Source organism: Haliaeetus leucocephalus, unplaced genomic scaffold (assembly GCF_000737465.1).
Source record: "Haliaeetus leucocephalus isolate CR32 unplaced genomic scaffold, Haliaeetus_leucocephalus-4.0 Scaffold556, whole genome shotgun sequence".
In the NCBI taxonomy this organism is placed as follows: Eukaryota; Metazoa; Chordata; class Aves; order Accipitriformes; family Accipitridae; genus Haliaeetus; species Haliaeetus leucocephalus.
The window spans coordinates 6269878-6296823 of record NW_010972992.1 but is presented as its reverse complement, the minus strand read 5'-3'; the positions used below and the strand labels follow the sequence as shown (position 1 = coordinate 6296823).

At 42.4% G+C, this 26946-nt stretch overlaps 1 protein-coding gene across 2 annotated transcripts; it reads left to right on the top strand.

The window, feature by feature from the left end:
- The first annotated feature begins 213 nt into the window (after positions 1-213).
- On the top strand, positions 214-26946 carry FAM132A (family with sequence similarity 132, member A). Of its 2 annotated transcripts, none has more exons than XM_010577394.1 (10): positions 214-442; positions 1044-1304; positions 1435-2312; positions 11949-12068; positions 13240-13351; positions 13613-13842; positions 18421-18529; positions 19782-19872; positions 24152-24230; positions 24839-26946. In XM_010577394.1, exons 3-10 carry the CDS (start codon positions 2142-2144, stop codon positions 24935-24937), a joined length of 1011 nt encoding a protein of 336 aa, XP_010575696.1. In that variant the 5' UTR covers positions 214-442; positions 1044-1304; positions 1435-2141; the 3' UTR covers positions 24938-26946. The 2 variants fall into 2 exon arrangements, with proteins under 2 accessions (XP_010575696.1, XP_010575697.1); XM_010577395.1 differs by having other exon boundaries at positions 1432-2312; positions 13613-13794.

Below are 26946 nucleotides of genomic sequence, written 5' to 3'. Positions count from 1 at the left end.
AGTTAAATATTATTAACAAATAAAGTCTGCCACGTAGTTTTGATGGAATGTGAGCTAGTTGGGGGAGGGGTGATATGCTGTTAACTATTTAGCTTCTGTGTAACTTCCCTTCTTACTCTCTTCTCTTTCCCAAACTCCATTTCTCTCAAAAGATGCTGTTAAAAAAATATATATTAAAAAAATCTGTATTCTATTTCTTGATTTTGTGCTAGGATTGTTCATGCCTCAGTTTCCCTGAGCTATAGATAAAAGAGCTGTTGCTCCTGATCCACCTTGGCTGCCTTTAAAGTCCAGTGAAGAACTGTGCTGGCATTATTACTTGGATTACAGAAGGCATGGTAAAGGGATTGTTAAAAGAAAGCAGATCTGTTGCTTGCTGACTGCATAAGGGACTTCAAATTATGTGGTCTTCAACCTTTTATCATTCTTGGACTTTCTCATGGTACAGACTCCGAGAAATTTTTGCATCACAAACCATATTTGTAGAAAGAATAGGAATATTTGTTCTAGGTGGTGGGGAACTGACAAAGATTTGCAGACTGTCCAAGTACTTCAAGATCTCCCTTGTGAAATGCTTGTAGGAGATGTGTAGCCTTTGGTTTTCTGTTATTTTTAATAAACAGCCTGCCCTCCTGTAAAGAAATCAGAAAGCCCCCACTGAGCCAGCCTCTAATGAGAGCTAGGGGAAAATGTTGTACGGAACACAGCTAAATAGAGTGTAAAGCAAGAGTTCTGATGCATCAATGTGTGGTGCGATGCTGAGTGCATATTCCAAGCCACATATTTTTAGCTCTACCACACACTCATGTACAGTTTTACAAACTTCCCAGAAAAATGGTGAATTCTCTGAGATAATGAAGGGGAGGTACAGAATAGGGCTGAGGGGAGGGAGCAGGGAATGGGCATTGATTTAAATCTGCCTGGCACACGGGCCAGCTCCACTTATCAGTGAGTCTAATAGGAATGTGAAGAGAATAGGCTTGACAGCTCATTAGAATGTGATCCCTCCTCCTTTTTTTCTTTTTTTTTCCCCTTTCTTGAAGTTGATGGAAACTCATTCAGGAAAGAAGTACTTATTTGCTGAGGTAAAGCAAAAGCTGAGGAGGGTTTTGCCAGTGTGCAGCTGGGGAAAGGAGCAGCAAGAAAAATCAGACGCGATCTATGGACAGAGGTACCTGAAATCTTGCCTAGTGTGAGGGGAGATGAGGATGAAAAAGACACGAGATTCTACATCCTGACAGCTGCTTGTGGCATCGGGACCTGCTGCTCATGGTCTCATTAAAGAGAAGTGAAGATAAACTCAGGTAAAGAGGGAGAGAAGCTAGACTTGGGAAAAATTTATCTGTTCCTAATGGACCTAGGTACATCCTCAGATTCTTTGCTTCTCCCTGTTTTAACTTTTATGATATGAGAAATTTATTTTCTCCTTAGAAGGCTGAGCACTTGGCTGAGCTGTGATGCTTTCAGCCTCTTCAGGAGAGCAGCGGCTGTAGCAACCTTGGATTACAGTTCCCCAGCATCTTGAATGGAAAGGATGAGGACTTGTCACTGAGGAAAGGGAAGTATCATTCAAGAGAGAATGGATGGAACATATTCAAGCCTGCTTTGAACTGAACACAATGCTTCATATGACAGAAAGTGAAATCTCCTGTTGAAGAGGAACAACCTCACAACCCCCCTGATGAGTTTGTGTTGTCAGCTCTGGCCTGAGCAACTGTTGCCCTGAGCAATTTGACTTCTCTAGGTTTCATAGTTGAGTGCATTTTAAACGAGTCTGAAGACTTATTGGGGGTGGGGGGGGAGCGACACTTCAAGGTGGGTGGCAGGACTTTCCAGGGCCTCTTGTATTTATGTAAGCTTCAAGAGGCTGAATGGACTTACCTCTTTCTTCGAGTGAATCCAGATTTTCAAACAAGTTTATCTATACCATTTCCATGTGTCCTGCTTGAACAGAGATCTCTCCAGCAACCAGCGCATCCGTGCATGCTGCACATTTGACATTGCATAGCCTGGAGGATCACCTTTAATAGTTCTTTTTATTTTTTTTTTTTGAGAGAAGTCTGTATCTGTTCCTGTTATTGGTGGTGAAGGTTTTTGTGTTTGGAGAGTGCCCTTCCTGACTTGGCCCCTCCCTTTTCAAAATGAAGGGGTGCACCTGGGTATTTGTGGCAACTTTACTTTGTCAGCAGTTTTGCCTCTTCAGAGTTACGGCAGCAAAGAGAGAGAGAAAGATGAAGAAAGAACCTAATCAGTATACAGAGCCTTTCAATGCTACCCTTTCAAACAGCGAAGAACTGCATGGGCATCCCAAGGTAGGTGTTTATGTGTTGTCAGTGCTTGGTAGAACTTATTTCTGGCAGTAAGGTGATGCTGGTTCCTTTTTCCAATGATTGACGCAATCTTGCCAAATTCTATTAGATTTTAAAAAGAAATGTTCTCCCTTTTGCCTTTGCATGATTGATTTTCTAGCTTACTGAAGCAAACACTGGAGTACTGCAATTTATTATTATAATTTATTTTAGAATATGCATGACTGAAGTTCCAGTGCCATAGTAGATGATTAAGTGTAAAGACGTTTTGGAATTCTAGTGTATGAACACTATCCTGTTCAGAAACAACTGATTAAAAAAAAAAAGCAAGTGGGCTATCAGTACAATAATGATACTGGGATATTAATGAATCTCTTGCAGGCAAACTCTTTACTCTCTGAAATGTTATTTCAAAACTTTCTTAGGCAAATACAACAGTATAAACATCTGAGCATGCCTGAGCTTTCTCTGCACTGCCCTTTCCACCAGAGAGGCTGTGGTGATTGAAAATTACTGATGAGAAATTTTTGGTGTAGTCAGATGATCTGTTTAAGGTGATTGTGGCTTTTGTAGGAAAGGATTCAGGATGGTGCTAATTGTGCATAAGTGGCAAGTGTAAGACTGTGTGTATGATACCTCAATGGCTGTAGCTGATGGCTTGCTAGGCTTAGTGAGCGAATTTTGCAGGGTAGGATCCTTCCAGTTACGTGTTTGGGAGAATCGCCGCAGGGTGAAAACTGCAAAAAATTTCCAGTCAATTGATCAGAGCCCCCAGAATCCTTTAAGATGAACATTTGCATAGAATGCTTGGGAGTAGGAGAGGGGCTTAGGGAATTAAAAGCAGGTCCTCGGATTAGGAGCAGGATGAAATGGAAGGGAGACTACAACACTGAGAAAGAAGGGAGCCTCCCCTATCACACAGCCCCTTCTCTCTCTCTCTCCCCTGCTCACACAAAAATGTCCCTTGTTTCAAATGGAGGCGACCTCTAAAACATGACTTTGATCACAACCATTAGGGATGGCAGTCACTATAGCAATAGAGTAACAAACCTGTCAAAAATTGGGACATGGCAGAGGGGGCAAGTTAGAACAATTGGGCTGACATTCTAAATATCCTATTCAATTCTATTGTGAGAGTAATTGGTTAAGGTTGGGCAAGTCTGGGAAACAGTCCTCTATATAAAAAAGCTGGCTGCTGCACTTAAAATTATCATTAGGGGACTGTAAGCAGCGTTTCTTCAGCTAATTTTTTGTTGTGTATTGCAGGGCTCTGTCAGGACAGGTTGTATGCATGCTAAATTCTTGAGGTGCTTATAATCAATCACTTCTACTCTCTAGAACTGCTTCATTCTGCTTTTGCAAAAGGGGCCAGATACATATCTGGTGCAACTAAATTTCAGTCTATTCTGGAATGAATTTGGCTTGATGTGAAATGTATTGGACCGCAAGCAGAATATATTCTGATTGCAAAAGCAAGCAGAAACTGGTCCTGGTTAATTCTGATATAGTCATACATACATTATTGCTAGAAGAAACACAGTACTCATTCGGAGGCTAGTGGGCATTCATTAAAACAGACATTGTTTGGAAGCTACAGTTTCTGTGTTGAAATACTTTGCTTTAAAATATCCATGGCAAAGGTTTGGCTGCCGTAAGAGCTGGCAAGTTCAGTGAAGGCAGGTTCTGTTTAATAAGGATAGGACGAAACCAAATCTTTGATGTAAATGCTTATGAGCTCTGCTTGATATCCACTCCCAAATTTTGCAGTGTGAACTTTTCTCCTTGGAATCTATTTGAGGTTGAAGTCCAGGCTCTACTTAAGTATTGCTTCTAAATGTCATGGGTGACTGTGTTGTATTTTATATCTATATAGCACCTGCCCAAGCGAAGGCATTACTTTACACATGCTATAAATACAGTGCTTAAGAACTGCCACCATTTCTGGGGTAAATGACAGTTGCTATTTGCAGCAAAGCATCAGAATTTGTATTCACTAAGGGAAGAAGTAAAGTAATAGTGAAACTATCCTTACCTAACCTATCAAGCTAAAGGAAGGTTGAAAGCCGTTCTCTGTGGAAGACTGATCTCTTTGACCCTTGAAGGTACTTCTGTGAGCAGTTTTGTTTCAGGAAAGGATGCCCTGCACAGGAAAGTGGAACAACAGCAGTGTCCCATTTCATTTCTCTACAGCACATAACAGGAAAGATGGAATTTTTGTGGCCTTGTGCAGTAAAGATTAAGGCTGTGTTTACCTTGGAAGACTCTGTGGCCAGCTGGTAGGTTTATCAAAGCAGAAGGAACAGGGAATGAAATATTAGCTGAGAGTAGTGATTTTTATTCATACTGTTGAAAAGGTAGATGTGTTTTCCTTCTAATTAAGCAAAACAATTAGGGACAAATTTCTCTTGGGAATTCTTTTCAAATAGGAGCAGAGAAAGCTCCCCTTTAACATTCACAGTGCATGAGTCATGGTGAAACCTCTACATAAAACAGGGAAGCAGAAGTTTCAAATCTCCTGATAAACCTGATATTTCCAAGGAAATAGTGTGTTGGGTTTTGTTGATTTTTTTTTTTTTTAAGTTTTTCTTCAGTCTTATCTTTGCTGAGTTGCTGTCAATGTGATGTGCTTGCCAAGCACACAAGAGTTTTCTTCTCTGACACAGACGGACTGAGAGAGAGCAGAACATGACGGATGGATACAGAGGTTTTCATCTACTGGACCTTCTCACTTTGACTGTGTGTGGCTGACTACCTGCAGCTGCCAATTGCGAGGCTTGCCTTCCCCTTTCCAGGCACAGATCTTGTCTTGCAAGTTGTGATACTATACTAACAGGGGTTCAGCAGCAGTAGATTGTCCAGTGATTATATAGGGTTGACGCTAATCAGGAGTTACCATTGGATACCTGAGCAGAGGGAATAAAGATGGAGTCAGACTCTTAGTGCCCAGTGAAAGGACAAGAGGCAGTGGGTACAAGTTGAAATACAGGAAATTCCACTTAAACATAAGAAAAAACCCTTCTTTACTGTGAGGATAGTCAAACACTGGAAAAGGCTGGACAGGAAGGCTGTGGAGTCTCCATCCCTGGAGACAGTCAAAACCTGACTGCACATGGTCCAGAGTAACCTGCTCCAGTTCACCTGCTTAGAGCAGGGGGTGTTGAACTAGGCAATCTGTGGATGTCCCTCCCAACTCCAGCTGTTCTGTGAACTGCTTTTAGGGGTAGTTCAGCTAAGCAAGTCAAAGGCAGCATCCTAACCTGGGGAAAATTATTGACTCAGCATGCCAGTGAAATTTTAGGGATGATTTGAGGTCAACAGGATTTTACCTTCAGTGGAATTTCTGCAAGTAATAGTGTAATGTTTTCAATTTAGTTACACACTACGTAGCCAAGGAGTCCTTGAAATTTTATATCCTTTGTGATCCTTCTGTCTCTGTCAAATATCTAGGGCTAGGTCTACCTGGTTTATGACTTAAATCTCTCTGAATTATTTCTTTGGGGCCTTTTGCTTCCAATTGAAAACAGCAGCTGGTTCAATGGCATCGCGCAAATTGCATTCCTCCTCTGTAAAGAGATTTCAGTCAGCCTGGAGTGTACGATTGCATGTGTAATTGAGAAAAGTATTTTTGGGCCTGACAAGTGTTAAAACTATGGGAGAGACTGGACTGTGACCTATCTGTAGCAGAAGATGTTATCTTTCATGTTTTGTACCTGTCATCATTGTCAGTCTTGCTCTGGCATATTATGAACAAGAAGGGCTATAACAAATAACATGCCTCCTTGCAGTTCCTCGTGGCCCATGTAAAATAATGTTGGATTCATACATCTGACTCTGCATATCAAATAATTCAGTGCTTGCTCTCATTTCTCAGAGCTGTTTGTAAGATTTCTTAAAGCTCATTTTTAAAGTAAGTAGTCCCACATCAGATGTGGTTTTGTGCGCCAAATGGACTGTGCTACACCTGTTCTATTGGTGCTGTTCAGTTCCTTACTTTTTTGTGCCGTCCCTAAAGACAGAACTCTGCTGGTACACCCAGGGGTGGCACTGATTAACATTGCAGTACAGCTAACAAACATCATGTCTTTTTCTCATGGCCATTTAGAAGACTGAAGTATAATTTTTCAGTCACAAAACATAGTGGGAGTTTAGGTACAAATTCCATTTCAGATTTGGCTAAGATACCAAACCTAACACTTCTGCTGTAGGGAGAATTCTTCAGAGATCTGTAAAAACCACAAGTGGTCAGGGCCTTGGTTTTACATCTCATTAATAACCAACAGTGTGTATAACCATAAGTTATTAGCAGCTGACATAGGATTTTTCATGAAAACAAAAAGTAGTCTGTTGCTTTTTAACCTGTTCCAAGTAAAATATACTACTGAAATAAATAATTTGCTCCTTATTTCATATTGAAGCTGACAATACTCTTGCTGATGTAAATCAGGTGCAACAACATAGAAATTTGTGGATTAATATGATTGAAATGCTTAGTCAGGTCCATTTTGTGCCTGGCAACTGCTTAACAATTAGAGCAAAGAATTCTTAAATACAATTCCATCACAGATGGACAAATACATAGATAACTGAGCAAAACTTGCAGGGCAGTAACTTCAGGCATAAAGACTGTGGACTGGAATGCTTAGGTGTATGTTCTTGGACACACATCTCCGACTACCTGCAGGTGGAAAGGACGCTGTCCTCTCAAAAAATTGTAAACTTTTCATGTCTTCTTTCTATCCTGTCCCACCCTGAGAAATGCTTAGATGTGCTTGAGAACACTTCAAGATGCTTGTAGGTGTACAGCCTTGCTTACAGGTAGTGTTGACTTTTTCCTCTTATTCATCCAGACTCTGAAACTACTTTTGTCCATTTCACTTTGGTTTTTAGCAGAGATGCAGACTGGATCCCAGTATCCTTGAATTTCAGGAAAGTTCAAATACAGTTCAGAAATTTCTCAGGATCTAAACTCTGCTACTTGACTGTAGATTTCTGCTAGTAGTTTCTTCTATGCTGGCTGAATCTCGGCCAGAGACTGTGTGTGTCTCTGGGCAGTGCGTGCTGTTCTGGGAGTCAGAGCCAGAAAGGACCGCAGGTTCTGCTTGTGTACAGCAGTCTAAATTACAGCTCAACTTGTCTTTGATTGTGAGGGAAGTTAGGGAGAGAGCGGGCTAATTTCTCATCAGAGTCATAAACTGGTTCTGAAGTGATAGGTGCCATTGTATTCAGATTCCAAAGTGATGTTAAACGGCCTGATTGAAAGTTCATTAAAAATCGCTGGCAAGGCTTCTGTTGATTTTGGAGGTACTGTTTCAAGCATTAAGGAGTAAGCCTGATTTCACTGTAGTTAACATGAGGATTCCTCCCGACTCCTGTAGGTTAGCCTTGTCCCTCCTGGGGTGCTGTTTGCAGAGCAAGTCCCCTTTGCTGTGTTTCCAAGGCTGTTCTCAGTCCTGACTGATACCTGAGTTGGCTGCAAGGTCTCTCTGGCTGCTGGAGGCTGCTGCTGCCAAGAAAAATAGAGGCTTGCATGCTTATTGCTGGGATTGCTCATGCATGCCATAGTAATTAAATAATAATACCACAAGGATGGAACATTCATTTTAACTGTCAATCATTCTTGTGCTGGAGAAATTGGGGAGTGCCATGACTGTCTTGTAGAGGGATTTGTAATTTAAGCAAGCCACTGGAGAGGTATGGGGGGTTTTATTTATTTTTTTTTTTAAACTTTGGGAGTTTTTAATTTATTTTTCTGGGATGTGCCATCTGGATTTCTTTTTTCTCCCTGACAAGAAGTCTGCTCTGGCCTGTTTCTTCACAGCTGGAGCTCCAGAAAGGCTGAGGACATCTGTTTGTCTTCACAGTCTTCACAGTTAATGGTCAGAGTCTGCCCATGATTGCTGGCTTCTGCTCCTAGCTGGCCTGTTTCCTCATTTTTGCAGTGGAGGGGAGTTTATGCCTGTCTTGCAGCCTGGTGGAAACCAGGAATATTTGAATAGTCTCTTCCACACCTACAACAAATGCTGCATCCCAGTTCCTAAGACTCTGGTCTTGCGTTTGCTGTGTCCTGAAGACTGCACTTCTGAGTTCCTGCCACATGAGCCAGCCCTTTTTGAAGGATGAACTGATTTTATTTTCCTTTTCTCTGCAACCCAGCTGTTCTTTTGCTGGCTTCCATTACAGCACTGAGGGAACACTCCATCCTGCCTGAGTTGGGTGCTTCTATTGATAAGTTGTTTCCTCCTGTTGTGTGAACTGCACTGCAGCTTTACCACAGACCTGTCAGTCACTGGGACAAAAAGACATCTGCTTCCTTTGGGCAAAGCATGGGTAGGCTTTTACCTGCTTTATATTTATGAGCTTTGTAACCTTAAATGCTCATAAACACAGTCCTCTGCAGGTGTGACCTCATGGGTGGTGATGCTGCTCCCATCTGTTTTCAGATGAGGTGGGCTCAGAAAGAACTAGCTTCTCCCATCAGAAACCATTAAATCTCCATGAAACTTGGATAAACATGTTTCACGTTTGTTGCAGAAATAAGCTGCACTTCGTGTGCTGTTCTAAGGACTTTTGCAAACTGTGAACATTTGCCTCTGGACTTGATGTTTACATGTTACAATAGATGGAGAGGTTTGCACCAAAGGACCTTCTTGGCCTGTCTTTGACTTCTTTTCTTATGCTTCGCAAAAACCTGCAGTCAAGCAGTCTGTAGGAAGATGATAATGGTTTAGCGAAGTGGCTAATCTCACAATACCTGGAATTTCCTATAGTGTTCCATTTACATTACTTTCCAATGGAATTTCAGAAAGCTATTTAAGTCCTAGGTGCAGTAAGTAAACAAGACAAATAATAATTTAGCTAAAACAACCTACTAGAACCCCTTGACTAAACATGCAATTTATGACTGAATGTAAATGTGATTATAAACATTAAAAGTCTGTTCAAGACTGATTTTGGTACAGAAATAATGAACTAGATGATATGAATAGTTTGCCTTGCTCTTGTTTGCTAAATTTGAGCATCAGGGGAGTGTGCATAACCATAACCCTGGCTCCGATTAATTACGGTAGAATGCATGAACGATATGGCAAAATGTCTCGGGATATCCTTGCTTTGGCTTACAGCACAGACGCCAGCTACTCTGCAGCCATCTGTCTGGAGGGGAGGATAAGTGGACCGCCTGAATAGAGCAATTCAATAGGAGTAGATCTTTCTGTGGGTTGTGTCTGAGCAGTAAATCACCTAAGATTATTTGCTGAATAGAGAAGATAGAGTTGGCTTCACAGAGTTTGAGATGTATGTTTAACAAATACCCTTGCTCAGCTCACAACACATCTGTTCTCTGGGGACCTGCTCGTATTCTGCCAGTTTGTAAATCATTTGTTGACCCAAGCTGTTTGAAATACATAGTTGTGATCACATCAGCTCAGAAATCTATGGACAAGCGCCTTGTACTACACCCATGTGCCTGGGTGCGTGCTAGAGAGAGAGCTTTCCAGGCTCTGCACCAGTTTAGAAGCACTGACGTTCTGTATAACCTCAAGCTGGAACCCCAGCAGACTTCTAAGATTTCATTTTGAAACAATTTATGCTGCATGGATTTTTCATAGCAGATCACACAGACTGTGTTCTTTTCTCCTCAAAATGGGCTTACCCTGATATTTCTAGCTAAAATTTGCCATCCTCTGTCCAACTCCTGTTGCTCTCAGACAGTGACATATATTGCAGTTATTGGGACCTCAGCTCTACCTGCATTCTAAAGGTTAATTGTTTTCTACGTGCTTCTGCAGACTATTTGATGAAAGGGAATCTATGCTTATGAGTGGTATTAGAAATGTTATTAAAACTCAATATGGTTCTCTGAGAAGTGGCAAGTGCTTTAGGGAGCCAAGTGAGGCACATAATGAGCAAATGTAGATGCGTTTGCTCACTTGGCTGCATTGGAAGCACCTTGGAAGGTCACTGTTACAGTTAAGGCCACTGAGTGTAAAGCTATAGTGTCTGAGTTATGGCAGAACTGTCTAGTGCTGTCAGACTAGTAGGAGCTTAATACCCAGGGGCAAACACTTTTAGATCTGAAAAATGCACTGTTGACTGACTTTGCTTCTATGCTTTTTCCACACCCGTCTTGTTTTCTTCCTCCTGAATGGTGATAGATCAATATTGATTTACCTAAACTTGTAATGGTCGAGGAATCGTTTCAAATGTCATTCAACCCACTACTGCCTTGTGTTGCTTTCCTGCTGGAATTCTGATCTGTACCTGTTCTGTCTCACCAGGAGAAAACAGGTTTATTGAATGAATTCCAAAAGTTTACAATAGGCATAGGGTGGGGGTTTTGTTTGTTTGTTTTGAAGATTGTAAGTGTTCATTGCAGTTTTTCCTCCCTGGCTTTTCCATTAATGGCTCTGAATACTTAAGCGTGGTTCATGAAACTTTGGGAGGACTGGTGCTTTTATCCTCACTGTGATAGACATTTGGGAGGTGGATGTGTCAACAGATTGGAACCTCCATAGTCAACAGTTAATTGCTCTTGACAAGCATGGCAGAGTATTGCTAACCAATGATTTCTGGTGCCTTTTTTAAATTTGAAGTTAGAAGTTCATTCCTAGCCTAGGAGAAAAACCAACAGGTATGGCTATTTGATCCCTTACTTCTGTTTGTTTCTGGGAGGTGAGTAGTGGGAACGAGGGAGTCCAATAGGAAGTGGACTCAAATTCGTAAAGACAGATCCTCTCTTCTATCCAAACTTTGTTTAGAAGGGATCCAGAATGAGCCACTGCAATGTTAAAGCTTCTCTAGATAATTTCTCTAAGGCTACAATATACTTGCAGAACATAGGAATGGGCAAGGTAGTTAAATTTGCCAATGGACTCTTTTCTGTGATCAGACGTGGACTTTGTTTTTTGTTGTGTATTGGCTTTTTTTTCTGTGTGCACATTTGTCACTCTACAGCATGTGATTTGAAAGTTATGGAGCATTTCAAGGTTTTCTGTACGTTTTAATCTCCCTGTATTGCTTGATTGATCCAACTGATAAATGTCAGATGGCAGTGGTGAAAAATCGCTGGCATCTGGGCAGATTTTCTGTGGCACATATTAGGGCTGTCGGAGGGCTGAGAGGCTCAGCAGCTTGAGAAAGGTCTCTGAGGTACACTGGCTCCCAGCTCTTGGCTTTACTGATTTCTTAAGCAAAGGGAGCTGGGAGGCCCTGCAGGTGATAGCATATTAAGTTATGAGAAGGCATTTTGAAATTAAGGGCATCATCTTGTGGCTTTTGGGACATTTCTGATGGCAGGTTAGCCTGTAACTTACAAAATAAAAATCCCACTCTAATGGGACTCTCTGAAAGGCTGGTGTCTTTCATACACTGTGTCAGAACTCAGACCGAAGTACTAGCCTGCATTTGCAATGGTCCTGTAAATGATGAAAAAAAGTGGCATGGTACTGGATAATCCAAACTGAATTGCTTGAATCCCATTTTATCCCACCTTCAATGTCCTCCCAAATACAGTACGTTTGGATCAAGGATGCGGTTTAGGCAGCACAAAACAGTCTGGTCTGGAAACTTTGCATTCTCTGAATCCATGCAGTGGCCAAAGAGATAACAGTGATATCAGTCTTTGTTCTTGTTTCTCTTTAGATCCTAGAATCTCCAGATCCTCGAATCACAGATCCACGGCGGACCTGGATCTCCTTTGTTCACCGCCCAGATGATGGCAATACTTCCAAAAGGAGATGCAAAGGGAAAGACAAGAAATTAGTAGGTTACTGCTAGATTGCCATCAGCTAATAAATGTGCACAGTGGCTTCCCTTCCTACTGCTGATACGCAAGGTGTTTTGAATGCTCCGGCTTTTGCCTTCCCACCCTAGAGTGTGCTGCGTTTTCATTTGTTTGTGTTTAATTTCTCAAAGTAATTTGGAGACATTTGAGACAATAAGTGCTATATGCTTTGTAAGATAAGGTATGTGAATTCCACTGTCAACATTCATTTTTGTTTACACCAGCTGTTTCTTGGACCGAGCCTTTTTGGGTTTTTTTTCTGCTCAGTAGAAATAAAATTAACATTTTTTTTTTCTTCCACTAGATAAAGTCCAAGTATCTCAAAGGATATATTAATCAAGGTGTGGACAAGTCATTCATTTTGAATTAATGAATTACTGATCATCTGCTGAGTGATGCTTGATCATGTGTGCACTTATAATCTGCTGCTTAGACAGTCTTGAATGCTTTTAATGATTTCCTTTTATTTCTCAGTGAGCTGATAGACAGGAGTGCTTCCATGCAGGTTTACTGCAGTTTAGTTGAGGCAACAGGAACTCCCTGGGAACAATACACATCAAAATAGCATTGATAACACTGTTGCATGTTCATCCTATTAGTTTAAAGCTCTAATGTGTGCGTAGCTAACCTTTACACGTATTTTGAATGAACTGTTGCATTTTTTTTTCCGAGAGTTCTACTGTTGCACCAAACATTCATGTGTGTGATCATTATGTCTGAGCAATATATATTAATAATGTAAAGTGTGGCTAGATGGCTATTCTGGTTAGTGAATAGGCAGAATAAGAAGCTTAAAGGCTAGTATGATACTTTGGTGATATGAGAAGATACAGAAGCAGCAAACTTAGTCTTGTGCCTGTTGTGCTTCACACTGTGTATATGTACTTGAAGAACCAGTTAGTGTTTACCTGAGCAAAGTTTATCCTCCCACATAAAGGCATGAGTAAATTCCAAGTGCTGGAATTCACAGCTGGCTGGAGAGTCAGTTTAAGATTTACTGCATCAGGCCTGTAGCTGAACCGATAGCGGAGGGGGCCGCTCACGTGGCTGACGGCCCTGTAGAACTAGCTCATGGCTGAGAGAATTTTTAGTCTGCCAGTGCAATTGCCTGGTTCTAATTCACGTGTTTTTCTTTGGTTACTTCCTTAGCGTGGCCTTGTTGGCCCCCCAGGACCTCCTGGTCCCCAGGGACCTCCAGGAGCACCTGGTGCTGAAGTCACCCGGGAAGTCCTTCTGCAGGAGTTTAAGGAGATATTAAAAGGTAAAGACTGTAAGAGCTTTGTGCTTTTGTGATCTGCTTCTTTTGGTAAGCACTGTGGCAAATAAAGAACTGGTTTTGCAAACATTTACCTTAAAGCATTCCCCTATCTGGCAATCAAAAATTTGAAAAAATGTTTCCCCAGTGCCGTTTAGTTCAAGTTGAAGAATTAAGTGCAGAAGTCTTATCGCACAACTAATGGCTTCATAGACCAGGCTCTTAAACTAAGCCTTTATTTTCCTATACTTTTTCTTTTCTTCTCAGAAGCCATTGAACGTCGAGCATCCCTGGCTATTTCAGCCCATCCTAGCCAGCTGCCTCCACTCCTGCTCTCCTTGGAGGAAGTTTCGCATCACAGACGTGTGGAGGAGGCATTCCATTGCAAGCTAAAAGGACAAGTCATTGTAGATAAGAAGACCCTGGTAGAACTTCAGAACTTCCAGTCGGTGAGAAGGGATTACAGACTGAACCTGTGCAACTCCACAACAGCCATTGTGCGTAGATCAGCTATAGTTCCCCTAGTCTGCAAAGCTGTTAGGTGGCTCTGCAGATAAAGGTGTTTCCTGAAAGGGCAGACTAATCCCCGAAGCTCGTCTCAGGCTTGGATGCTATGAATATAGCACTACCTTTTTTGTGATTGACAGAAGTAGGATCTCATATGGTGATTTCAGCACTGAAGCTCCACTGCAGTAAGATGGACATTTAGCTTTGAGTCTTCTCCTTCCTGACAAACCCAAGAGGCAGACTTTCTTCTTCTCTTGCATCCCAGCTGAATCTCATTACAGTTCTTACTGAAGTTCTAACAGGTCTGTGCAAGAGAGGGCTGTCTCGCAGGTCCAAACAACAGTCAGTCTTTTAATTTCATTTAATGATGGAGAAAGACTTGTCCATGTTCGGCGTTAGTCTGAAGGTTCTGTTCTTTTTTTTCAGTGCACGCCCTGTTTAATTCCAGAGTAACCTTCAGATGTAGAAAAATGTCAGAGGCAGACAGAAGCCATTGCTTATAGATTTGTGAGCCCAAATAAGAGCTGTCATTTTGTTAGATGGGCCAGTCCTGATGCTCAAATTCTTTACATAATCATATGTTTTATAGAAGACTAATGAAAGTTACCTATATAATTTCATTGTAGTCATGTTATAATGACAAGCGCACCATCATGGGATGTTGTAGGGCATTATAAGCATGGTTACAAGCAAGCTGTTGAATTTGATATTAAAACTTCTACTAACCGTCCCTGAACCAGTTGCAAATAGGATCTGAATTTGAAGTGTAAATGTTAGGCAAAGTAAGAGCTAAAACCAAGCAGTTACCTGTAATTGAGGAGACTTGTTTTAGACTTTGGAGTCACAAAGCACAAGGCCTTCAGATACATGGTTGCTTTTGTGTTGTGACAAGAAGAGTTTGAGGAGTGCGAACAGGGAATATGGCTTTCCGTCAGCAGGGTTTGCTAACACTGTCCGTGTAGCAAGGTGCTGAGCTTTCTTCCCATTTCTGAAGAATCCTGTCCAGCAGATCCTTTCCTATGGAGTAGTTTTGCTGCTAGGACTTTTCACAACTGCAGGACTAGAGGCAGTGGTTATGTTCTAAACAGGGTATTTTCCTGGACCTTTCCCAAATACAGTTGTGGAAGCCTGGTTTGACAGCACTGTGGGTGCTGGCACAGAGGCAAGATTGTACTTGAAGTGCAGGCAGGGCTAGAGAGATCTGCTGCCTCATTAATTAGGAGGGAAAATGTGAATAAAGACATCTCAGTAATCAGTGCGTAGGCTGATGCTTCCCATGCTTTGTTATCATATGCCTAGCTTCTTTCTAATTGCTTCTGGCCCTGAAGCTGATGTGGGAGGGCTGGCAGGCCTCTGGATGCCAGCCTTTCATTTCAGCTTTGGGACAAGAAGTGTCTGGTTTTAGCTTGTGCTCTGATATAGGGGAATTTAGCAGGGAGAGTGACAGTGGATGCTCTTGCAAAGATGAAAACGTTGTCTTTAAACAGTCCAAGGGGGGGGAGAGAGAGAATTCCCCTCCCTCCATTTTGTCAGTTTAGTAGCGTGAAGAAGCCAACAGTTTGATACTTCTGAGTGAGATGATAGGGACTGACTCTAATTCCTGGATTTGGACCTCACCCAAAGCATTCTGAGATAGTGGAAAGAACCTGTGCTGAGAAACGGCCTGTCATTTGAGTATGGTGTCTAAGTCACTCTGACCTTGAGTATTGAGAGAGCATGATGGTTTTCTCATCCTTCCATGCTAAATTTCCTCCGAGAACATTCCCTCCTCCTCTTCCTCTTGGTCTCATAATTTCCTTAGTATCTGGAATGAAACATGTGATACTCCTTTCCCCACACCGCTTCCTCCTGCATCTCACGCTTTGAGGTTTCTGACGATTGCCTCTTGCAAAAGCTTTCAGAAAGGTACGTTACACAGCAAGAATTGAAGTAACTGCAGCCTCTGACAGGCCATGGAAGTGGGATTTATCTGGGGCCCAGGAACGTCACTGGAATCAGATCACTTAAGGCTAAGGTGGCCTATGTGCTTTTCATGGTGAAAGATCCCAGAAGGAGTCCTGGTGTCTCTAGTGCCTTGAGGTCAAGCTAAATGGCTACCTTTGGCAGTTGAATTTTATTGCTGCTTCAGGAGATTGGTGCATCCCCTGTGTGTTGTTGCTGTGCAGGCTGGGTTATCCTTTTCTTTAATAATAGATGTCAATGCATTGCTTTCTGTAGTGTTTATGACTGAAAAGCTAAACTGGCAGTTCACATCTCAACTCTCTGTACATGTTTCCTATTTTCCATCTGGAAGTAAACTGGCGTGTATGAGGGAGATGTGGGGATAGGAGATGAACTAAGGAAGACAGGCTGACCTTGGTTTGTACAGAACGGCTGGACACCAACTTGCTTGTTTGCTTTTTGTCTGCCTACTGAAATAGCTGTGTCCAAGTAGTTAGTTTCTCAGATATAAATCCCTGCAGTGTTTGAAGCAGCTAGGTGAGTATGCTGCTGTGAGGCAGCAAATGCAGCAGGGAGCTCTAATTGGCATGGGGTTTAATGGAATATTTTGCCCAGAGAACCTCTCCCTGCATTGTCTATTTCTATGAGCAAAAGAATGACAAAGCCACAGAGGGCATGAAGAAACAGGAATGTTTTATCAGTGATAATTTACTGGTGCCTAAAATTGCCTTCCATGCTCAGCCAGTGGTTTTGGAATTATGTTGCTGATTCTGCTAATAGCTGTAACAAGAAAGGAATGAATTAACTATGCAGTACAGTTTTGCACATACAGGGCTTGAATGCTCTTTCAGTGAGGTAAATCAAAAATAGCATTACCGAAAATGATGGCGTAGTGATAGCATAAGAACGGAATCAATCCTTCTGTAGTCTTTGTTGTTAGGTTAGCCATTATATTGTCCATGTGTGTATACATAAAGAAAATAGAGCTCCTTTTGTGTGTATATATGTGCACATAGGCACACATCAGTGCGCATTGATAAATGTAGACCTAGAAATCATTGTATGAAACATAGTTGTTCTCCAGTTCATTATTACTGTTTTTCCATTATACATATGTAATCTTATGAGAAATGCCACTGCTGTTGCACGTGGATGTATTTTCACCACCATATGCATACATAAAACATTTCTAGTAAAGTTCTGTGAAATTTAAGACTACAGCTCTATCTTGGTAAATAAGGACTGGGAATTACAGTTTTGTGAGCCTTGCCTGGGATTTGCTGCATAAAGGCAGGTTAGTCATTTCACTCCTCCTGCCACATAGTAACTCTCTAAACAAACACCACCAGACCCAAACATTTGCAACCTTACTTCCTTTTAAAGAGAAAGCTGAATGAATTATTCCTACCCAGGATTGTGAAAGCTGTCAATTTCTGGCTGTGATGAACCAGAATGGGGAGGCAATTAACTTCCTTCTGGTACTTGAGCAAAGGTGTTCCTCTACTGTTTTTTGGTTGTTTTTTTTTTTTTAGTGTAATAGCACCTGTGGCAACACTGCTACAAATTTGTTCACTGTGTCTCAGGCTCCTTTCACTATCTAGTACCGGAAAGCATACTCAAATGTTGCGTTGTTGAGATCACTCAATTATGCATTTGTGCATGTTTTAGGGATATAGTGTGCATACAGTGTGCATGCCTTTACAGAGCCAGATTTGAACAGCTCTTCTCCCATAAGACCAATGCAAATCTCTCAGGACAGCATTCATGGCAAGGCGCTCACGTTGCACAGAATGCCCTTGCGGTGGAAGCAGAGTCTGACTAATGTGCTTTCTTGGCCCATTGAAGCCACTCCTGCTTCTTCCCAGCTCTAGCCAAATTCATATGAGGCAGGCCAAAATAAACAATAAACATTTCTCGCAGAGTTTATTTTAGTCTGAGTCAGATAATCTGCTGCGAGTTCGATTTAAGACTGCTTCCTTGCCATGAGGAGAAGCTGCATGCTATTTTAGTAAGTTTTTGCCGATTCTGTAGAATCCAAGGCTAGAACAAAATGAAACTAAATATGGAATCTGTAAGAATCCAAGCAGTTGTTCTTTAACAGCATCAAAGCTGTCTGACTTAGACCTAAAGTGGGTAGAAAACCTCTGGAGACCCATATGAGTGTTTCTTCTGCACTTGTATCACAAAAACAGTGTATAAGGTTCCAGGTTTTTAAGCCTGGGGACACTGCTTTGCCTCATCTAGGAAGTCTTTGGGAGTGGCAGGGACCTCTTGACTCAAATAAAGGGAGATCTTGTGTATCAGAAGATCAGTGGAGGCTAGAGGCCACTAGGACCAGCAGAGCATAGGGATGCAGTAAGCACAGTCTGAGTCAAGATGAGTTAGAAGAGTTTGGCAGTGAACAAAAAGGGCATCTTCATGTCTCATACTGATCATTTTGCCTTTAGTGGGCATCAAATGCTGAGAGAGAGCCCATCTGGAAGGTGTGTTCCGGGGAGATAAGGCAGTAGCCTTGCAAATTTTTTCAGCTTTGTTCTCATGCACATAGGCTTGTTCTTTGTTCTGGGCAGAAGTAATTGTTGAGAGTGCTGGGGACTTGTTCAGGGTCTGCTTTTCTTATCTTACAGCCTCTGGCCAAAGGAGCTTTTCTCCGGGGGACAGGATTAAATCTGGCAACAGGACGTTTCACAGCACCTGTGTCTGGCATCTACCAGTTTTCAGCCAATGTCCACATTGGTGAGTGTTGTCCCCAGAAACCTTTTCTGTACTGCTCGAGAGGTGCAGGAAGGAGTCCCGGCGAACTCTCTGGGTCCTGTTTGATTTGAAGCATGTGTAATGGCAGCCCTTTGCAGTAAGCCCTGTCCTTAGAGCTGGGTACTTTCACAGACTGATAGCTGTAGCAGGCTGCTGCATGCAAACCAAACAAATCAACACTCCTTATGGAGGATGAGTTTAGGGACCAAATGTATTCACGTGTGGAAGTTATGGCTTCCATAAAAGACTTTAGAAGAAATGCACGTGATGATGTAGCACTGCATCAAGTCAGTTTTGACTGTGTTTTGTCGCCAGTGCATTTATTCAATGGTTTTAATCATTCAGTGATGAAGTATTTTAAAATCCAACACCAGAAGGGTGCTTTCCTAAGAAGTTCTGGTGGATGGACCCTGGCTGGATGCCAGGTGCCTACCAAAGCTGCTCTATCGCTCCCTTATCTCAGCTGGACAGGGGAGAGAAAATATAACAAAACACTCGTGGGTCAAGATAAGGACAGGGAGAGATCACTCTCACCAGTTACCGTCATGGGCAAAACAGACTCGACTTGGGGAAAAATTAATTTAATTTATTGCCAATCAAATCAGAGTAGGATAATGAGAAATAAAACCTAAATCTTAAAACACCTTCCCCCGACCACTCCCTTCTTCCCAGGCTTAACTTTACTTCAATTTTCTCTGCCTCCTCCCCTCAGTGGCACAGGGGGATGGGGAATGGGGGTTGGAGTCAGTTCATCACACCTTGTCTCTGCTGCTCCTTCCTCCTAAAGGGAAGGACCCCTCACACTCTTCCCCTGCTCCAGCATGGGGTCCCTCCCACGGGAGACAGTTCTCCACGAACTTCTCCAAAATGAGTCCTTCCCACGGGCTGCAGTTCTTCATGAACTGCTCCTCTCTTTGGCTGCAGTTGTGCAGGTTTTTTTCCCCTTCTTAAATCTGTTATCCCAGAGGTGCTACCACCGTCACTGATGGGCTCGGACTTGGCCAGTGGCAGGTCCATCTTGGAGCCGGCTGCCATTGGCTCTGTCGGACATGGGGGAAGCTTCTAGCAGCTTCTCACAGAAGCCACCCCTGTAGGCTCCCGCTACCAAAACCTTGCCGTACAAACCCAATACAGAAGTCACAAGGTTACTGGTGTCTCTGTTAATCCAAACACCAGCAGCCGGTGGTCTGCTATGTCATGAAAGTGCTTATATTTCTTCCACTGCTTTCCCCAGACCACAGTGAGTTGAAGAGTAAAGTCCAACTCCGAGCCAGAGATAACGTCCGAGTGTTGATCTGCATTGAATCTCTGTGCCACCGATACACGTGAGTTACTGCAATGCTGTCTTGGCAATTATTTTTCTCAGATGGACCCATGTTTCAACCAACTGTAGAAATCAGGTTCACCAACAGTGAATTTTATATGATAAATGCTCATAGAACTTTTCTGAAGAGAGTGATTCCATCTGGCCCTTAGGTTTTATGTGTTGGGTTTTTTTTTTTTCTGATTTTTAACCTTTCAGTGCTAATTACTCTAAAGAGCTAAATATTGCATATGTTGAGAGAATTGTGAATGAAGTTGGCTGAAACTGAATGTAGCTAAATGTGCTGAATGCTCAGCTTAATCACAAACATACAGAACGAGAGAAACACTTTAGTTTTGTGCCAGAGGTTGCTAGCTCAATTTTTATAATTTCAGCTGCATCCTGAATGGATCACAGCATCTCACTCATGTTGCTGTGGAAGTGTTGGAGTAATAACGAGAACAAATAGGTGGAAAATAGAGGTGAATGAGTTCTGAGGCAGAAAGTGCAGGGCTTGTATACAGGTATATGATACCTTCTCTCAGCTGCCTTGTGGAGCTTGCTTGGCTAACCATGCTGAATTTTCCTCTTCTGGGATCCATTAGCCAAACTCTGCTGAAGAAACACTTTTGTTAGGCCATGGCAACCTTGGGTGTTGCTCCTTATGCAATGGGCCACGGCATCAGCATACAGTTGGCTGCTCGTTTGCTGTGCTTCTGTCATCCTTTCAGCTGCAGCATATAGGTGCCCTGTATCTCAGAGAAGGACAGCTTGCTTGGGAGTTTGGCAAGCTTTGCTTGGAGGAAGAGGCTGGGAAGCCCCTGGGCTGGGCTGAATTGCACCCAGCAGAGGGCAACGCTGCTTGCACAGAGTGGTCTTGGTCTGTGCTTGTGGCTTGGCCCTTCAAAAATACCTGTACAGGGCTGTGCAGATTTGCTCTGCCCTGTCTGCATCAATTCCAGTTCAGCTGTAGCAACACCCTTGCAATAGCACCACTGAAATATATCCATAAAACGACTTCACAGGTGCAACTTAAAACCCAGAAAACCATAAATTTCCTGCTGGACTGGATGCTTCAGCCCTCACCTTCCCTGCTCCATGAGTCAGAGTGCTGCAAATAGGACTGACCTCTCCAGAGGCATTTCAATTCAGAGGCTTTATTGGCAGGTGAATTTGACATGAAGCCTCATGTAATAAATAAACCTCTCTTAGGTCTCATTGGCCTGTGGAAAAGACTTCATTGGTATCTGAGTACACATTAGTAATTAGGGTAAGAGGGAGCTGTGTGCCCACTGACCTGATGGGAAGTCAGGGAGCTTGCTGACTGGAGCAACTGGCACCTCCTTGGCCTTGTAGACTGTTTTATAACAGTCTTTTGTGATTGCAGCACTTAAAGTGAGGCAGTGACAGACTGGCTGCAGTCACAATGTCAGCAGAAGAAGGGGGGAGGTGTAGCTTCTTGCTCCTTGAAGGGACACCTTGTATTCTGGTAAGCTGCAGAACTTAATGGGACATTTCATTTCTGGCACTTGTGAGAATTCCTTTAGATCATGCTAAGAATGGACCTCAGCCCAATCTTGAAATCTGGGATGTGTGTTGACAATGAGCGATTTTGGGACAGCCCAGGCCTTTAATCACAGGGATGGAACAGGTATGAGTGGGACAGAAAGTTACTGTCCTCTTTACGAGTAGCTCTCACAAATTGCCTTTGCACAGTGCAGATCCCTATTCCTGTCCTTTAGTCTGCACAGCAAAGACCAGTCAGATTCAAGTAATCGGGTTTTTCTTTCTTCAGCATTAGCGCTTTTTTTTTTTTCCCACCTACAACAATATCCTCTTATCTTAGCAATTTCATCAAAACAGGACTCATGCCTCTAGCCCTTGGATTCCCCATGAACAGTGACTGCAAGTTCCACAGAATGTTTTTCTACATGCTTTTGGGATGTGGAAAGATATTGCCCGTTGGGATGTGGAAAAATATTGCCAGTTGGTGGTGTTGACCTGATGATATTTCAACAAAGATTAGAGTGAATGAGTGGGTGAGATTTATGAAGCCACCTAAAAGGATTTAAAAGTGAAATTGATCCTGCAGATCTCTAAGAGTGAAAAGGTGTTCTCCCCTCCTGATCTGCACTCTACATTGTCTTCAGTTACAGAATCATACAGAAAATCCAAATTCCATTTAAACCATTTTGCAAAATAAATGAACCTGACAGTGGTGAGTTTTTCTTCCTAATGATTCCACAAGCTCCCAACTGATTTGATTAAGGCCTCCGAGAGAGAACAAAGTGTTTTTCTTCTGGAATGCTCACTTCTGTCTCCAAGGACAGTGTCTGTCTGTGTCTCTCTCTTTCCTTTGCTGTCCATTCAGTCGACCTTACAGTAATATTACTAAAGAATGCATGTCAGTCTCTGATTGCTTTCAACGTGATTTTAGTCTTGCTTCCTTGTTCTGGTGAATGCAAGCACAAGAGTTATCTGAATAGGAAGCTTCCCTGTGGACCATGGAAACTACTGTGCCTTCCTCATTGCAGGTCTTTTTAGCTGAAAGCTCCTAGAAAACTGTTCTGGTTCTGGCTGGGATGTGTGAACAACCTCTTTGTCACATACAGCCCAGGCAGGTTTATTGGGATGTTCTGAGATTAGCTTGCCACCTGAAGAATTTATAACTACATTCTCCAAAGAACGGTAACAGTAAAAACTTTTTTTTCTTAGACAGAAGTTTACATAAAGCTCTCTGATGTCTGACTCGGAGTTTTCATCAGTTGTCCAGGGTCGCAATTTATGACTGGTTATCCTGCAAGGCTGTCCTGAGTTGAGCAAGTTGGACAGCAGTGGGAGTAAAGCAGAATCAGCACTCTGTGAGAGACACCTCTCTCTCGTATGGTGGGTGAGAGCATGGCTGGTCTGTGGCATGGAAGGAAAGCTGGGTGGAGGGATGGGAACCTGTCTGGACAGACATTCTGCTGGCACAGGCTGAGCAGCTACCCGTGCTTGTGGAATTTCCTGGGGATGTCAGCGTACACAGTCATTCATTTGAGGGAGCTGAAAGAACCCTGAGGGCTTTCGGCTGAGAGAGATGGAAACTCAGAGGCAAGGAGACAGTTGGAGTAGAAGAGATTAACGGTGGGAAGTTCCCACCCAAGTTAGGCTTTTGGCAGGATATGACACACACAGACTGAGCTCTTCAATCAAGGTGGTGCCAAGTGGCTTGCTCTCTCTGGGCCAAATTGGCCCTACCTTTTATGCATATTATTTCCTTGCAAGGGGGCTGGAAACAGCACGTTTGCACTTGCTAGGTTTCGTTACCACCACTTCATGGAAAAAAGGGAGGAAAGGGGTTGGTTTTCTTGGGAAAACAACTAGATCTGCTACCACTGGTTAGGCAGATTTCGGAAGAACCAGCCAGGCATGGAACTCTGTGCTTTCGTATTGCGTTGGAACTGAGCTTACATGGGTGGTTCTGATTGTTGATGTCTCAGGCACCTCCTTCCACCCTGAATCGTGTACAAAGGAGCTGAGTTAGAGTTTTGTAAACAGAGGATGCCAAAGAGAGCAGCTGTCCTACGCCTTGCTACTGCAAGGAATATGATGCCTATTAAAACATGATATTAGGAAAGAACAGTACTCAAGGGGTGATTGGGAGCTCTTCCTTGAATTTTAACTGAAGCACAATTTTTAAAAATTTATTTGTTTGTTTGTTTGTTTTTTGTGATCCCTGATCCAAATGTCCTCCCCAAACAGCTTTCAGCTGCAGAATATGTACTTTATTGCATAGGCTGACTACATATATTGTTAAGGTGAAATAAGCCTTTCATGCCTTGAAAATGAATGAACTGTTATTGACAGAATGCATATAGCTAGCTCTTTGCAGAATAACAAGAGTATAAACTATTGTGGTGGTCAACAAACTGGGATAACTGGTGTGTAGATAAATCTAAAGGACATGTTTAGCACCTGTTCAAGGGTGAGGGATACAGACTACAGGACCTTGAGAAAGGCTTCTGTGAGAGAAGGTGGATCCCAGTTCCTGTCTCCAGCTGAGTTTTGCGTTCACAATCCTGTATGCTCTGTAAGTCTTCCATTAGACGCTACAGTGAGGACAAGGTTCTACTGTTCTCTTTTCAAGGCAGCTGATAACTGCCAGGATCAAGTCAACAGGCCACCTGTTTAGTACAGATGGGCACTAGAACCACCAGGTCCTATTTCCAGGGAGATCACGAGGCTATTGTCATTCCACAACAACTGTTGTGACTGCCTCAGCTGTTTAACCTGTTTATTTTTCTTTTGCTACTGTTTAGGTCTTTGGAAGTCATTGCTGGTCTGGAAAGTAACAGCAAAATCTTCACTATCTATGTACATGGCTTACTGCAGCTGCAGGTAAGCCCATGCAGACTGGGAATCACTGTACTAGTTGGCTTGGCAGGCTGCAGAGTTATTTACTGGCAAGGCTGAATTCTCACCAGGAGGTGGGGAAGTTTTTATTAACCTTCTTTCTAAGGTTAGTGAAGTTAAATGCCTTACCTGGAGTGACTAGAGAGGATCTGTGGCAGGAACAGGAACAAAAGCCAGACTTGTTCTGATCTTAAGCCACAGAAGTAACCTTCCCTGTAAGAAATGACAGTCAATATTTTTCTTTCTCAAACCTTGCCTTGCATTGTCAAGATGGCAATTGTGTTTCCCATTTCATAGAACGGAATCTGAAGCACAGGTGGTTACTTAACTAGTCACCCAAAAAGATGCTAGTGCGGTAAGGATCTAGTTAAGTGATAAACCTGTAACACAGTTTCACTACAGAAAATTTCTTCCACCGAGTCAAAGCTGTAGGGCTGCAGTAAAAATGTTTGGTCAGATCCTGTTCCCAGGAGGCAGAGAAAATGGCAGGAGGCTTCTGTGCTTAGTTCATGGTAGGGAAATGCTTTTTTTTCTTCCTTTTACGCTGGGATGAAGTGTCAGATATTTTCCTTTCTCTCTTCTTCTCTGTGCAGGCTGGCCAGTACACCTCCATATTTGTGGACAACAGTGCTGGAGCTCCCATCACCATTCAGAATGGATCAGATTTCATGGGCATGTTAATGGGCGCGTAACATCATCTGCAGCAGTGTAGCAGGGAAGGATATGAATTAGAGCCTTGCAGTGTATATTTGCCTGAAGAAACCTTTACTTTGACTCTTGAAGATGGCTTCCTGTAACTGTTGGCATCTTCTTAAACAAGCAAAGAGCTTTTCCTTTCACAGATACTTCAGCTTGCTTTCAGAGGCTACTGCTTTTCAAGGTCCACAGCAGTTCATTCGTCATAAAAAGTATACTTTTATAATTCAGAAACAAACTGTAATATTTAATTTGTGCTTCACCAGATGCTCACTGAACAATACACTGAGATTTGGAATTTGTTACATTATAACTTTATTTCACAATAGCACTTGTAATCAGCATGTCTTTTGGGATTGATTGTGGGGTGTTTGAGTTTGTAAATGAAGGAATGAGAGGGAAAGTAAAATAGTGACTATATTCTATGTGTTGTGGAGGAAGGAGACAAGGATTTGCCAGCAAAACTGCTTTTTTCATACAATTGTAAATGGTATAGGCCCTCTCTCATGTTCAAAATTGGATATATTTGACAAGAAGTATGTTGAATTCTCAGACAATGCCTGCTTCACAGATGGGAATCCAAGGTCTGAACTCTTTAATTGTGGTTCTTTATATCTAAGTATTTCCTTGATCTTATTGATGAAGCTGAATACCTCGCTGCTTGTGCAGTTTTGTTTTTATGAAAAGGTAAGGCCAACGGCACCAGTTCTAGCATGAACTCCCTTACTTGTGTTCTTATGTTTTAGTAAGATATACATGTGGGTTTGGACTGCATCACATAAACAGCATCCCCTCAGGTGCTGTATAATCATTTGTAAATGGGTCAAATGCATTACACTGGTTGTCAAAAGCCTGGCAAAGACAGTGAGGATAGCAGCCTCGGATCAGATATGTCACCTATTTGGTGCTTGTTGAACTGCAGTGACACAGTGAGATAAAACATGGGGCAAGGCTTACTTCCATCAGGCAGCCAGGGTCATAGGGAGTCTCTCTGAGCTCTACCTGGAGCTTGAAAGTGCTGTCAAAGACCGTCCAGTGAACGTTTTCTGGATTTCTACAAATCTGTTTGCAAATGTAAGCATACGAGATTGAGCCCCCAAAGCAGCTTTGCATATAGCTCCAGGCTATAAACTTGTTTTAACAAACTAAAAGGGTGTTGACATTTCACGGGGTTAAGGTGTTACCCAAGATGTGGTAACATCCTTGTGATTAAAAAAAAAACCCCTCACTCATTTAATGTGCCTCTGTATCCTTCCCTTTCAACAGACACTTGGCCCTTTTATTGATTCAACTTAGCTAAGGAAGTGGTTGTATAACAGTGTCATGAATAGATGGTAGCAAGGCCCAAAATGAAGTCCAGATACTTGTTCTTGAATGTTTGCGGTGAACAGAAGATATCGTTTGTATAGGGTTGCAATTTTTGATCAACTACACTATCTTCGTGCAATGAAAACAGAGACTGCTGGGGACAGCAGAAGGCATGAAAAAAATGTCATCCGTTGCTGGGTCTGATCAATACATGCTGTTTCGACAAGCTCCAGTAACACTGCTGTTGAGGTTGGTGGTATGCAAAGATGTCTTATTTCAAGAGCTGTGGAAAAATCAGCTGTAAAACAAGCATGGCTGAAACTGTTTTTTTTTCATCTCCATTATAAATACCTTAAGACAAAACTTTAAGGGTACTAAATGGTATTTTTTCCTTTGTGAAGAACATATTAAAGTGATACCTATTGGAGGAGGAAGGAGAGGGTACAGGGAATAATCAAGTAGTGCTGTTATACAAGTAAACACAGGTAAATTCCACTTTCTAGTCAATGTTCTAACTGGACCTTTGTGTCTGTCTAAAATATAGCAGCTATCAATGTTTATACATTCATTCTTGCTCCACAATACATGCCAGAATTCCTATGGATTTTCTTGTAGTACCCTTTGGGGAGAATGTAACTTTTAAGCATAAACTGGCTGCTCCACTGGCAGAGAGGAGTCCACAGCTCTTGAAAGGCAC